The sequence below is a fragment of the Phymastichus coffea genome, unplaced genomic scaffold (assembly GCF_024137745.1).
Source record: "Phymastichus coffea isolate CEN01 unplaced genomic scaffold, Cenicafe_Pcof_1.1 PCOF00057, whole genome shotgun sequence".
NCBI lineage: Eukaryota > Metazoa > Arthropoda > Insecta > Hymenoptera > Eulophidae > Phymastichus > Phymastichus coffea.
In genome coordinates, this window is record NW_026706868.1 from 1,542,580 (window position 1) to 1,557,011 (window position 14,432).

The window sequence follows — 14,432 nt, forward strand, 5'->3', positions numbered from 1 at the left end:
TTGTACACAGAAAGTTAATTTACCAAACAAATTCAGCCCCCCTCACACAACCACAGAGCAGTGAACTCTTATTAAATACTCTCGGGTTAGCTTTAACCAAACTAAAGAAGCGCAGCCAGCTGATAAACATCAAAGTCTAAGCAGAATATGGAAAATAAACTAGGTTAAACGAGGGAGGGGTTGAGTGTTGCGGGGCTTGTGCAAAATGGTAAAAAAAGCTCGGCTACCGCACGCAAAATACGATACCGCGTTTCACTCAGCTACTTCCTTTTTTGAAAGCTCGGTATTCAAGCCCAGCTTGTTGCATCGAAACTAATTACCAACGATATATATCCAGAAATATATATAACCTTTTCTTTAGCCTCTCCGAGGGGGACAAATTCGAATCGGTCATTTTGCACGCTCGGATTCACTCTATCGAGTTACAGCCGAGTGCCATTATCACGCGGAATAAAGCGTGGTTGCCGTGAAAAAGGAGAAAAAAAGGGGGAGCTGCGACGAGTTTCCGAAATCTTCCTCCACTTACTGCGACTTTGATAAATCATCGGGTGAGAGTGCCGGATGTATGAAGAGCCGCACCGACATAGCCAAGGGGTGTCGCTCTCTCGTCGCTCTTTCGGGCGAGGGTCGTCGTCGCGCTAAAGTGAACCACTTTTTTCCCTGTATTTTGATTTTCAGGGCGGTGCATGGAGAGAGAGAGAGAGAGAGAGAGAGAGAGAAAAGAGGCCTCTTTCTCACCCGCCGAAATTTAACCTACATTCGGTAATGCCTCATTTTACAAGTTTCTCGAGGGCCACCGCCGCGTGGAGAGTTTGCTTTACCTCGTTTACGATCTGTGCTCTGTGGATTTATAAACGGATAGTTGTATACGTTCTCGTAAAATCGTACTCCCCTTCGAACTTCAATTTTTCCCGCCTCTAATTGGACGTTTTTACGAGTCGAGAAAGAGCTTTTTCTTACAAAAGTCTTGTTTCTCTCGTTGTAAGAACGCAAATTTTCCACAAAATTATCTACCATTGAAAACAGCGCACGAAGAGTGCATCGTATGCGAGAACACACACACAAGCATACTTCATCAACTACTTCATAGAAATTTTTTCTCAAGCAAGGCAAGGCAAAGCAAGAAAAGAGGAAAAACTGACATGAGCCAGCAGCGGCAGCGTAGAAAAGAATCTCATCCTTCCTTCCTCTCTATTTCCATCTTACAAGCTCCTGTCTCGCGCGCTCGCTTAACAAAAGTGGAAATCCTCTTTAAGGAAATATCATAGCGTTCTATTAAAAAAAAATCACTCCTCTCTCTCTCACTCTCAACCTATCCCTACACTCTCTCTCTCCCTAGCAAAAGATAATTTTCCGAAAAAAGAGGAAGTAGTAGGAATGGAAGAATAGTCTGTGGACCGAAGCATACTCTGAATATTAAAGCCTCTTCTCCCGCGCTCTCGCCAGACAATTCGGAAAATTCCCATCTCTTTCTCTTCGAACAACAAGAACGGCAGAAAAAAAAGAGAAAAACAGAAGAAGAAAGAAACACGAGAAACGAGAAAGAGTCAAGAGTCGTCGGCCTCCCGTCAAAAAGTATGCAACTCTGCAATAATGAAAACACAGATCTGCCTCTCGCTGTCTCTGAAAAAAAGGAGAAGAAATCCTTGCTGCTGCAGCGGTGGCAGCGGAGAGCCATCCTAGATAAACTCGAGCGCGCGCACATGGAGCAGCGGAGGCAGTTGAAGATATCTCACGGTTTCTTTGGCTTTGCCATTTCGCGCGTAGTCTCCGTTGTGCGAATCATAATGGGGGCGAGTGCGCCTGCGCCGGCTCTCGGCGAGAGGAGAGGAGTAGGTTGACGAGGACAATTTCCAAGGGTCGATCGATGCCCCGTCCGTGCGCGCGCGCGCCCGCGCTGCTGGTGTGCTGCAGGAGCGTCCGTACACTGCCGCGGCACCCCTCCCGCGCGAGCCAAAAGGATCCTCGGGCGCGCCTGCGCCGAGTCTAGCTCTTTTTACCTCGTTACGCTACGGAGCCGGCCGCAGAGACAGAGCTGCAAACTTTTGCGAGTAACTTTGCCATCAGGATTAGGGGTATACAAACGCACTCTCGACGGACAAATCCAGTTTGTATTTGCTCCTCTCCGTTGGCCCAATTCCGCGACGGAAATTCTCTCTCTCTCTCTCTCTCTCTCTCTCTCTCTCTCTCTCTCTCTCCGGCATCGATTAGCGAATTTTAAGTAGTCCCCTCCTTCGGCCCCGTCCAAGCCCGAGCCGCGCGATCTACGTTATCCGAGAGAGAAGGAAGCTCGCGCTCATCGTGATCGATCGAGGCGCAAGGGAGATAGGCAAAAAAGCAGCCGCGCATAGCATAGCACGCATACACACGCATACCTAGAGGCTCGGAGCGGCGCGAGCGCGAGAAAGGGAGAGGTTTGCGGGACATAGTGCGTTAGCCCCTTGGCAGAGGCCGCTCCGGCTGACCTCGCTCTTTCTCCTGCAGCCAGCGCAACGTTGTTTGGCGCGCAGGCGCTCTCTCGCAACGAAAGTGGGGAGCAGCAGCAGCAGCAGCAGCCTCTCTCTCTCTCTCTCTCTCTCTCTCTCTCTCTCTCTCTCTCGCTCGCTCTCTCTCTCTCTCCTTCGCCAGTGTCACTTTGTGCCGGGTGTCGCAGTCGCGCGCGAGCATCAGTAGCTTACGCATCGTCCTCTGTGTTCTGCGTCGTGACTACTGCTCCTCTTGTGATAGGCAGGGAACGCGATAAGTACGCGATAGCGCGCCGGTCGTCGCGTCGAGAGCATCGTCGGTAGAGAGGAGGGATAACTGTTGGACCAGTGCGAGAGAGTGTGGACGGTGAGAAAGATGAGGAGTGTCGGCGAAGGACGGTGAAAGGGAAACGGGAGAGATAATCAAAGGCGCGAGAGAGGCATCTCTGGTCCGATAAAGATCGACCGGCAAAATAAGCCGCAAAAGGAGGAAGGAGGATCGAGCTGGGGCGAGCTCGACTTCCTCGAGCCTCGCCCGCAGCAAAGCCTTGGAATCATCCGGCGGCGGCCAGTTCGCCGATTACTCCGCAGCCGGCGAATTCGAAATCTGGGGCGAGGAGCACCAGTATCGGCTCGCAAATGGCTTAGAAGCCTCCTTGCAGCCGCAGGAAGAGCCACCTTCGTCGCGTGCAAACCCGAGTCAACAGCAGCACTCGCCATCGTCGCAGGCTCAGGTTCAACGAGGCGAGGGTGGCTCCAGCCTGAGGCCGCTGCTGCACGTCGCGCACTGCGAGTTGCATTCGCCTCGGGACGCCGAGTTGTTGAGGCTCGACCAGCTCGACAACTACGAGCAGCAGCAGCAGCAGCAGCAACAGCAGCAGAAGGCGCAGCAAGCAGCGGCCGAGCAAGCTGATCGGGACGCCTACGCGATGATGGACAACTACCACAACCCCGTGCCACCGCCGCTACCCAGGAGGCACGTCAGGTGAGCCTGCCGTCTGTTTTTGCCGTCAAGCTCGCGCTTGCGGTTCGCGTGCTAGCAGCTCCTCCGCGGACATGGACATTGCCGAGCGAGCGCGCTCCGTCTCTCTCTCCGCGATGGAAGAGTCCTTTTTCGCAGCTCGCGGGGGGCAAGGCTATAAACTCGCGGCGCACTCTCCCGCTCGCGCTTGCTTTGCCTGCACGTAACAAAGTTATAATTCACCCAGGGCAAATTACAGATCGCTCGCTCGCGCCATGGTCGATGATGTACTATGTGCCGTCGCGCTGCGAGCTCCCACTCCCCAACAGTTTTATATATAGTCGCGCATAGTAGTAATATCCAAACCGCAAGAATCTATCGGAAGCATTAAATTGCCGTTGCGCCAATCACGCGCGCGCGTGTGTGCGCGCACGTATCGCCTACGTGGTTTTCTTCGATCGATCGACGCGACTACGACGACGGCCTAGCAGCAGTGCGATGATGAGGATATCCTCTGTCGAACAAGTTCGCACAGCCGCGCGACAGAGAGATGGAAAGAGGGAGAGTGCGTTGACCCTATTAAATTCGGTATATAGCGCAAATTGGATCGATATCTGTTGCGCTTGAAAAGTGACGCAGCTACTCTGTCTGGCATGTCGACGCGCGTAGAGACACTCGGAGGTCCGGAGAAAAACCCGTGGAAAAGTAGAAATACTCAAGAGGTCGGATAGCTATCGCCCCTTTCCGAGAAACTTATCCAGCTGCGCTTGAGAACACAAACATAAGTCAATATACGTGTACGAACGGAGCAGGCAGATGAGGCCGCTATGGAAAGGAGATGCAAGCCTCGCGGCGGCACGAGAAATGTCAAGACAAATAAATTTCCATCGGTCGACGCAGCGCTTTTTGACTCGCGGATTGTCTAATAATATTTGTGCTATACCTGCGTGCACGAGCGAAAACGCATGTACGACATTGTTTCTGAACACATTATACGTACGCGCGCGCGCGAGTGTGTGTAGGAGCGTAACGATGAAATTTTAATCGACTGCTACGCTTCTATCGGAAGGAGGGTGGCGTAAAACCGCGAGCAGCGAGGGAGAAGGAAAAAAGCTCGCTCCTTCTCTTTTATATATATATGTATATTCATCGGAATTATAATTTCACGCCGTAATGCTACGAGAGGCCATCGCATATTCATGATAAAGTGCTTTTTTTTCGTGTTTTGTATATTTCGCGAAATCACGCCGCAATAATAACGATAACAGTTCCTCGGTTTGCTCTTGCGCCGGAGGGAATCAAAATTAAAAATACGCATCCGCGAGAAAAGAGAGGAGCATCGATCGATGCCCTCGGCTATTTTTATGTGTTTTTTTTTTCCTTTTCTCTCATCCCCGACAGTACGTATACGACTCGCGCGGCCTGCGCGTCGATAATGCAAAAGCCCAAGCGTTAATTGTTACTAACGGCCCCCGAGACCTTTGAATTCGCGTGTCGTTAAATTTATCCTCATTCTCGCGCTCGCACCGCCATATTGCAGCTTGCCGTTGTACAATCACAGTCAAATTACCCGAATGACTTTATTTAATTTCGTGCCACCGACTTGCCTCATCAAAGGAAGAGAGATCGCTGTGTTCGTTATTTATTGCCCCGTAGAAATCGTAATAACGCGCTTGCAATGTAATTGTTTGCTCTTTTTTATGTGAAAAGATGTCGTATAAATGAAAACTAACGTCAATAGCCCGCTTTCCTCCTCCTCTCTCTCTCTCTCTCTCTCTCTCTCTCTCTCTCTCTCTCTCTCCCTCTTGAGAGAGAGAAGTGCAGTCAAAGAATTCACTGATGCATGATTACAAAGGATATAATTAGGTTTTTCACGTCGGATCCTTTTCACTTGGCAGGCTTTCGTATGGTTCTTTTCACTAGCACTGCAAAGACGAAAACAATGAGGATGAAATTCAGCGTGGCACCGTAGAAACTCTGGAATCAATATGTTGTTGTAAATTGCCAAACATTAGCGCGCGAATGGCAAACTACTCGCGCTTGACCAGATAATCAAATGGTACGAAAGCTTCACCGCAACTAATTATCCATTAAGTTAATGCTCCAATCCTGGTGTGCGCCAAACGACCACGTTTATGCAAAATAGTTTGATTTTGCAATTGCCATGCACATTATCCCTGTGTATTACACCCGTCATTTCGCTGATTGCCAAAGCTCTTGAATTTCGAATCGATCACACCGCGCTGCTTTTCAATACTATAGGGAAGACTTTACCATACACATACGCACAACAAAAGCCAAATCAACTCTGCGGCCATACGTTGCTAATGACGCGAGCCGTCAAAAAGCACGTTGTGCATTCCTGAAATGCGGTACAGCACTGGACGTCGGTGCCGGTGCATTAGCGACGCGCGTTGTTCCGGAATGTATATATACGTATGACACGGTTTAGCCTTTTCTTTTCAACGGCTTTACACTCGCTCAACGCCCATGCAACAATGCTTTGTCTCCTCTGCACTTGTTTTTTCATTGTAACTTCGACAAGGTAATTGGATTACTGTTTCGAGTTACTTCATATAGGAGAGATTTGTTCAATAATCACGTAGCTGTAAGAATTCGCTTTCCATTTTGATCAGATCTCGACAAGTCAGATAAACGAAGCGACGTTATTATGTCTTTTTTTAGTAAAAGAATCGCAGCCAGCCATGTTGACGATAAACCTCGCGAAACAAATGACAGGCCGTGGAGTGGCTGAAAATTACAGCTCTGTCGTGGGCTTAACTTATTGGCCACTTTATTTCTTCTAAATGGAAATGTACGCAGGGCACCGCAATAATCAAATCGCAGCACAACACGTTTCTCAGATTCGGAAATGTCGCCAATAAAAACTGTGGCTCGACGAGAATGAGAATAAAAAGAATCGAGAAAGAAGAAAAAAATCCACGCGGCTAAGCTATTTTCAGGCGGAATAAACGCGCAGCAGCATGTTTGCATATAGAATTGTATTTATCGCTTTCATTTGGAAAGGGGTTTTCGCGGTGCGCGTAACATTTCTGCTAGCTAGAGCTGCTGGAGCGCGCGCGAGGCAGCGGCACGAGGAAATCCTAATCCGAGTATTTGGTAGATATCTGACGGGCGGGCGGAATCTGTGGGAATTTCGGATAAGATCTGGAATTCCTCCGGGTGGCAGACACTTACTCACGTCTGCACTCAATAAAAGTGCTTTTAATATCAGCTCTCTCTCTCTCTCTCTCTCTCTCTCTCTCTCTCTCTCTCTCTCTCTCTCTCTCTCTCTCTATCCCTCCTTCACTGAAAAGTCCCACGAGGAAATGAAATTGCTCGCACACAACTGGGAAGGAGGAAAATCTCGTATGTGGCAAGAGGCGGAATTGGATTGCGCTCGACTAGGCTGCGTTAAAACACTGATCGCATGATGAGGTATCTCGCGCGACTCGATTAGAGAGGTATCGCTTGGTAGCAGGAGCGCCCTTGTCCGATGAATCGAATGTCAGAGAGGCGTAATTATTACCCGCGTGCGGTATCCAAAAATGTATATCTATCGATATACAGAGGCCACAGTCTTCTGTGGTCGTACTGGTAATTAACTGATTTAGCGCGACACGATGTTATAATAACCCAGCAGCGGCGTCCGATTAATTATGCAGCAATAACAATAATTGAGCGTGGCAGAGCCTGGGCGCGACGTATAAACATTGACTCTATCGATCCGATCCAACGCGTCGTTCTGTCTCGACTCACGTCCGTTTCTCTGCTAGCCATTGTTCAAGGGAAGAACTCCGCCATGTGTGCGCGCGCCTGTGCGCAGGGGCTAGGTTTGCGAGCAGAGGACAATACCGAAGGGGTGCTCGCCTCCTCGTCGAGGGTAATTGGGAAGGTGTCGAGGTTTCCACCCGAAATTAGATGATTATGTTGATTCTGCGGGGACGCAAAAACAGATATTGGCTCGTCGCTGTCTGTTTTTTTTTCCACTGAGTTGTTCACTGGCGATTGTACAATGTACATCGACGAGGGAGAGAGGACTTGTAGGATTTTTTTTCCTCCACGCCAGGGCGGAGGCTATTAAGCTCGCTCATTAATTATTTGAGGGCAACGTGCGAGCGGCCGAGACAGAGAGAGAGAGAGAGAGAGAGAGAGAGACGTGTCGTCGAGCTCTCTCGCGTCGAATATATTGTGACTTTGCAACTTTTTGAGCCGTGAATTTTTTACGTCTCCCTGACTAAATAGTGGTGGTTGGTGGGCCAATCCAATCTAAAAAAGAGGAAAAAACACTCTGAGTAATTGCGATGGTATACCCTTGTTTCGACAACGAATTACGAATTGACGATAGCGGTGTAGTAGTCACAGTGCGAAGACGTTTTTTCAAATCAATAAATTATAAATTGGGCGTCCCGAGGAAGAAGCAAAAAAGCACATTTTGGCAGATAGGCGACTACAGGCATTTGGCCAAAAGTAGAACTCGGCGTGCAGAGCAGCGAGCGGTAATACCCGAAAATGACTTTGCTTATATTTGCAGCGCCGAAAATTGGCTTCCATAATGAGATTCGCAATCTCTGATCCAACATTGTTGTAGAGGCTTTAACGAAGCTCCGGCGCTTTACGTATAAGCTGGCCCCCTCCAAAAAGCAGCGAAACAACAAGAACGCCAACAAAAAGAAGTAACAGCGCTAAAGTTTGATCGGCTCGTTTGAAGCTACGGCCGTTAGCATTTTCCAGGGCAGTATAACGGAGCCCCGGGTTCGGCGTCAATTTCGTCATTACAAAGCGAGTGGCGCGCGGCGTCGTACGGGGGATCGCTATCGCTCATCTCGCTCGCTCTCGGGCCACTGTCGCACAAAACAATTTTCGCGCGAGAGCGCGCGTACACGCGTTCATTACGCTACACACAGTGCGCAGGTAGCCCAGGCAACGTTGGCAAACTCAAAGCTCCCTTCTGACTCGCGCCATATATATGCGCGCGATCGATAAGATCCGAATGCGCGCGAGTTAATTGACCACTCGACAGCTAAACGCCGCGCTCCCTCTCTCCCTCTCGCCGGCAACTATTGTTTATTGTGAAGTTGGCAATGCGTTTAGTGACGTGCACCGACTTGGAACGACAGCGGAAAAAAGCTTTATATTCGCGAAATTAAGTTTTCGTTGCGCTTGTATGTGTGGAAAGAAAGTTTTGCGCGCGCCACTCTCCCCCGGGGCTAAACTTCTATCTACCCATAAGGAATTCCTCCCGCGAACGAGCGAGCAAAGCTTCTCTCTCCCGCCTTTTTTCTTTTTGTCGTCGTAAGACACACCGACAATCGATAGCTCGCTCGTCCATTAAGAAAATGAAAGTAGGCCATCGAAGAAGAAGCAGAAGAAATCCTGTCCATGGCGATCGAAACGCGATCCTTCCCCTCATATATTCTTCGAGAAAACACGGAAATGTCCTCTCGGTAATATCCCTTTCTGTCGCGCGCGCGCGCATGGGGCTGACGCCGACGCCGAATACACACAAAAGAGAGGAGGATATGCCTTTGTGCGGGCGGGGAGCGCCCCGATAACCAAAATATTTTTATGTGATTAAGCGAGGGAGAGACGGAGCTCTGCGCGAGGAGCCGACGACGACGATGTTTGCCCAGCTTTTTAATACATATTAGATGGCCTCCGAGGGGGAAAAGGCCATTGCAGCTCTTTCCTCGTCCAGTACATTAAACACAAGACGGAATTATCTGACCGAGGCTATATTCTTTGTTATATATTCGCTTAGCTGCTGCTACGGGCGACTTACGTACATAAACTTATCCAACTGGAATATTGTGTGGTCCTTAAACGGCTGGAAAATTTACAATATACAACGATTGCTTGTGCGACCTTATTTTTGGCTCGCTCTCTATTCTATTTGTGCCGAGAGCAAAGAAGAAAAAAGCAAATTAAATCACAGGCGAGGCCATGGCATTTGGCAGAAAAATGGATCGGTCAGAAGGGATATCGGGCGCCCAGTTTATTGTCCTGCCGATTCATTCGCTAAGGATTCATGCCGAGCGTCGAATAAACTTTTTCTTGCCGCGTGAGCAAAGTGGCAAGAGTGGCGAATGCTCGCAACACACGATACTGATCGTCAACGTACGTGCGTCTCGCGACAGTGTTTTCAGCTGCGAGCTCTGACCATACTCCGGAAAGAGTTGCGCGCGCGCGTCTTAACTGCGATTTACGTTCGGGCCAACCAAATGAGCAATTTTCAAGGCAAGCTTCGTAATGACCGCCTCTCTCGCTGGTCTGCCTTGGCTGATAGTGTCGTTTGCTTGCCGACAAGGCACTTGAATTGCCAGCGGAAAAAAGCTCCCCTTTGCTCCCCTATTTGCTCGAAACCGATCGTACGCCCAGCTAAAACCAAATCTAACAATGATCTTTTCTCTTTTCAGTCATTCCCTGGTGCCTGGTCATTTAATGGTGCAGTCACCCTATATGTATGTACCGTCAAACGACAATTCTAACTTTCGCCTCGCTCTCATCAACAATTCCCCTTGCAATCATCGTCATCGTCATCATCATCACCATCACCATCACCACCATTATCATCGTCTTTGCAGTAATCTTCTTTTACTAGACGCGCGCGAGACTGCAATTTTCATATTTTCCAGCGAGCTTTTCTTCTAAGCATGTCGATTAGTATGGAAAACGTCGGCACGTGACTCCAGCTGAATATTCAAAGATACGAATTTTTTGAGAAGCGCTTTCCGTCGCTCGCTCGCGCGCCAGAGAGAGAGGGTCAAATGGCGGATGTACGGATGTCAATTGTCTAACGCAATTGGAGTGGCGCACCGCCCTAGGCGCCGCGGCTTTCCCCTTGGATAAACACGCGCATGCCCGGGACGATCGAAGCCGACGATTGGCTCTCGCCCGCCGACCGTCCTCTCGCTCGCTCGCTCTCTCTCTCTCTCTCGCTCTCTCTCTCTCTCTCTCTCTCTCTCTTTAGTTTTTCTCCTTCCGCGCGCGAGCTTCTTTTTGCATCCTCCCTCTCTCGCTCGCTCGCTCGCTCGCGAGAAGCTCTTCAAATATGCACTGAGAATGAAACGCCCCGTCTGCAACGCGTCGAATTTATTTTCATGAGGTCGATTCATTCGTTTGATATTGAGGTGCTAGACCTAGCTCTCTCGATTATTTGCTGGCTTTTTTTTTCGCTGCCGATGAGGGCTTTCCGTCGTATTGATTGCACGATCGAAAAGCCGTGCAAGTGCTGCGCCTCGTCTTTTAACCTCTCATTCGCACCAAGCCCAATCACCATCATCATTGCACTTCTCATCATCGTAGATTTGTAGACCATTAGTGATATAAGCTCTTGGTTATTGCATTTTTAAGCGGCCATCGGTAACTAGAGCAATTAGCGTTAGACAAACGCGCCTCCAGCTTAACATGTGAAGCTAATAATTGAAAGTCAACAAATGCTTAGCCAAACGCTTGACGGACAGCTGTTCGAGCAAGCCGAGTCAGTTGGAAAACAGATAAAATTCGATTTGCATACGCGATATATCTATCAGAAAGCAATCAAGCGAAAGGAGGAAAACCTTTGGCAAACAGTTTAAAAAGACCTTAATCCCTAGATATGCCAACGTTCTGAGTAGCAACTTTTTCATATCGGCTCTCTCTCTCCCTCTCTCCGCTGCTGATGGCAGTAGTAGTAGTAGTAGTAGTAGTGGCACGACGCCGACGCCAATAAATTCCAGCAGCAAACGTGGAGCGCTTGAGAGGACGAATATTTCAAAAGTGCTGGCGGTTGTATCGTCTATGTGTATACGTGTGTTCGCGCGATTCCAATTTCAACCTACATACGCTTGGCTGACGACGCCGACAACAAAGGTATCCGTGTCGCGGTATAAATTCGGCAGCCTGCGCACACCTGAGACACGCGCGGCAAACGAGCCGATTTTTCCCCCGTATTTTCGCGTATTACGAGTAATATACGCTAGGTCAAAGAGCCTCGTCCATAAATTGTCGCCCGCCAGTAAAATGAAAGCCAGCGTCGAGTCGCGCGTTCGTTTGCACGTATATATATGGACTGCTGCCTTCGCCTGTGTATTATTCAAATGCACCAGTGGAGCTTGGGGCGCATTGTTGGAATATGGATAAATGCCATTAGGTTTCTGACGCTATGATTAATGGAAATTAAATAACTATACATTGTCGGCGAATATGACAATCGGCATTGTTGCGCGCAGATTAATTTCCATCGTTCGTCCTCGTTTTACTTATAAATGCCTAATCGATTTGCCGCCACGCGTCAATGATCGTCGTCATTCTTTTGTTGGGTTTCGTTAAAAAATACCTTACAAGCGCCTCGTCGTCTTGACTCGTAGTCGCGTATCTACACACGATACACCCGATACACACGTACGCGAGCTCGTTCATGAATATTGAAGAGCAAGCCGTGCAGACAGACGTGCAATACAGCGGCAAGCTATATAGCAAGCAAATGGGCAGAGACAACGTGTAGCTAGGTGGACGGAAAAAGAAGCGTTGTGCTTTAATTGTAGCGAGTGCAAGGTAGAAAGGCGATAGACTCGCAATTGACTCATCGGTCCACTCTCCAACTACCGACTCGCGACGCGAATGATTAATTTTTTGCGTCGCAGCATTGTCCGAGCGATGCGATCGTTCAATGAGAGATTAGTCGTTGCTCGAGCCCCGGCGCGACTGTCTATATCGATTGCAAACTACGCGCGCTACTTACTACTATGCGAAGTACGTTGGTCGAAAATCCCGCGCGTCAATGGCTGGAAGGTGCAGTCGTGCACCCGTCGAAAGTTGTCCGACGTCAACAAATCCTCTTACCCGCTGCTACAGCCGAGAGAGTGGAGTCAGAAAGAATAATTTACGTCCGTCGCGAAATTACAAACATCGTACTCCCGCTTTCTCTCTCTCTCTCTCTCTCTCTCTCTCTCTAAGCGAATAAATACAGGCTCTCCTTTATCCTTCTGGTGCGCACGCAGCCATGTGTTATAAACACTCGCGGACAAAAATTCACATTGACGCAAAGAGATCCATTATGTATAGAGAGCGGGAGAAAAAGAGAAACTCGAAACAGAGGGCTTTATGATTGACTAACGCGTTTTATTTATTTACGGGCACTGCCTCTGTGTACAAAAATAACAGATGTATGTGCAGACACGCACACTCGAGCGAGAGAACCACTCGTAGTGCGATCGATCGCTACTACGCTTTTTTCAGAGATTCAGGGTCGCGCGGTTTTGTTGAGAGAGCGAAATTACGTCTCTAAATTGCACTTAATTGAGTACAGGATTGGATATCAATTTTTATTGGATCTCGCTGCCGTTGCATTATGCTCCGCTGAAATTCAATTACACGAGAGAGCAGCAGCGGCTGCAGCATCGTACTCGCGAGCGCCGAAAGGTTGTTATTTTGTTATGCTAATTGTCCAGAGTTCTCGTTGCGATCGTTAAATCCTCATATATTTCATTTCGAATTGACGCGTACTCGCGCGCTCGCTGTTTATTCGAGCGCTAAATTCGCTCTCTCTCTCTCTCTATTGATATCTGGGGACGCTTTCGTATCGTTTTAACTGCGCGTGTGGCTTTTGCCGAATAAATTGGCGATCATGCCGACGCGCGATATTCGCGCCGTTAATAAGTTGTAGGAATTTTATAATGGCTTGTTGCTGGCAAATCCGTCCGGAATGCCCTTTGTTCGATCGCCGCGTGCTAACAACCAATCAATCGAATCGCACCAGTTTTCAATACACGGATTCCCGTTTGATCGGATCTAAAACGAACCAAAACAGAGAAATAGAAACGATCGCGATTTTGAAAAACGCTTTGGAGCTACAAACGAAAGCACTGAGCAAACAAAAAGAAGAATCCTCGCTGTCAAAACTCGACTGTTTTCACAATGCCCGGGCAAATCCGCGAGCGCGCTTGCCTCGAATGAAGGGAGCCGCGCGCCCTCCTACCCTCTCGCGACACGTCGTCCTCGCATCTAAGCCAGGGAAGTGACGTCGGGAAGAAGAAGCAGGGTACGAGCCACATAGAAGCGATACTAGGTGTACGTAGCAACGCAGAATTTCTACTGGAGCGGTCACTCGTCTCTAACTTATTCACGAGGAATTTGCTGCTGCTGCTGCTGCTGCTGCTCAATGGCACATCGTCCTGGGATCCATTCGCTAATGCTCGGCTCGGGATTAACGTTAATTGCGCGACGCTGTCATTTGGTCTTGAGCCAATTAGCAGCATCGGCAGCAGACTGCAGCTGAATATTCCATTTTTCATTGTGACGCGTCTGTAGTTTTTGGAATCGCCATGAATCGAATGACAGCCCGAGCCAGCAAGTTTGCGCCGCAAGTTTGTCCGCAAGGGCGGACAGTGAAAGATCAATGGAAACCATCATCGTCATTATCATTGTCAGCATCTCTATTCTTGGTTCGATTTATAAATATAATCTGCTTAAGGTTTCTCGTGTTCGGCGCGTGCGTGTGTCCGAAGGGACGACGTTAATCCCGTTCTCTCGGGTTTTAGCCGAGTATTCTTCCCACGAAGCAAGGACGCTTTGTTGCCGTCTCATCGTTCCTATTTCTCTCGCTCTTTGGCCCTCTCTGTTTGTTGCTATTTCTTCCTTCTCTTTTATCGCTCGCTCACCCGCGAGAAATAGACGGTCTATTATATGTGCGCAGCTCCTTTCTGCCCGCTTCCGTTTCGCAAGCGCGCGGCTATTTGCTTAGCCCGACAGCGCGCAAACACACTTGCGCCAGCTTGCTATTTTCACATTTTCCCGAAAAATCAAAGCAGGAGCACTTATCGGCCGCGCGCCTCCGAAATTAGATTTACGAAGGCTTCGCTTTCGCGGAAAACTATATTTGATATTCGCGCCACGTGCCAATTGTCTTTAAATTAGGCGCCGAGATTTTATACATTCCCGGCACACACGGAGAGGCGACGAGTTCGAGTTTCCTTTTTCTCATCTTTTTTACACCCTTTTCTTTTTTAGCTTCGCTCGGGCCGCGT

At 48.9% G+C, this 14,432-nt stretch overlaps 1 protein-coding gene across 5 annotated transcripts in view; it reads left to right on the forward strand.

Annotated features, from left to right (window-relative positions):
• The first annotated feature begins 2,667 nt into the window (after positions 1–2,667).
• The window catches only part of LOC131666205 (teneurin-a), a 65,406-nt gene continuing 53,641 nt past the window's right edge, over positions 2,668–14,432 (forward strand). For 4 of the 5 annotated variants that reach the window (XM_058938645.1, XM_058938647.1, XM_058938648.1 and 1 more), the window contains exons 1-2: positions 2,668–3,450; positions 9,843–9,887. In XM_058938645.1, coding sequence (XP_058794628.1) covers positions 3,395–3,450; positions 9,843–9,887 — 101 coding nt within the window. In that variant the 5' untranslated portion in view covers positions 2,668–3,394. The remainder of the gene's footprint in view (positions 3,451–9,842; positions 9,888–14,432) is intronic. The other variant, XM_058938649.1, reaches the window with a different exon arrangement.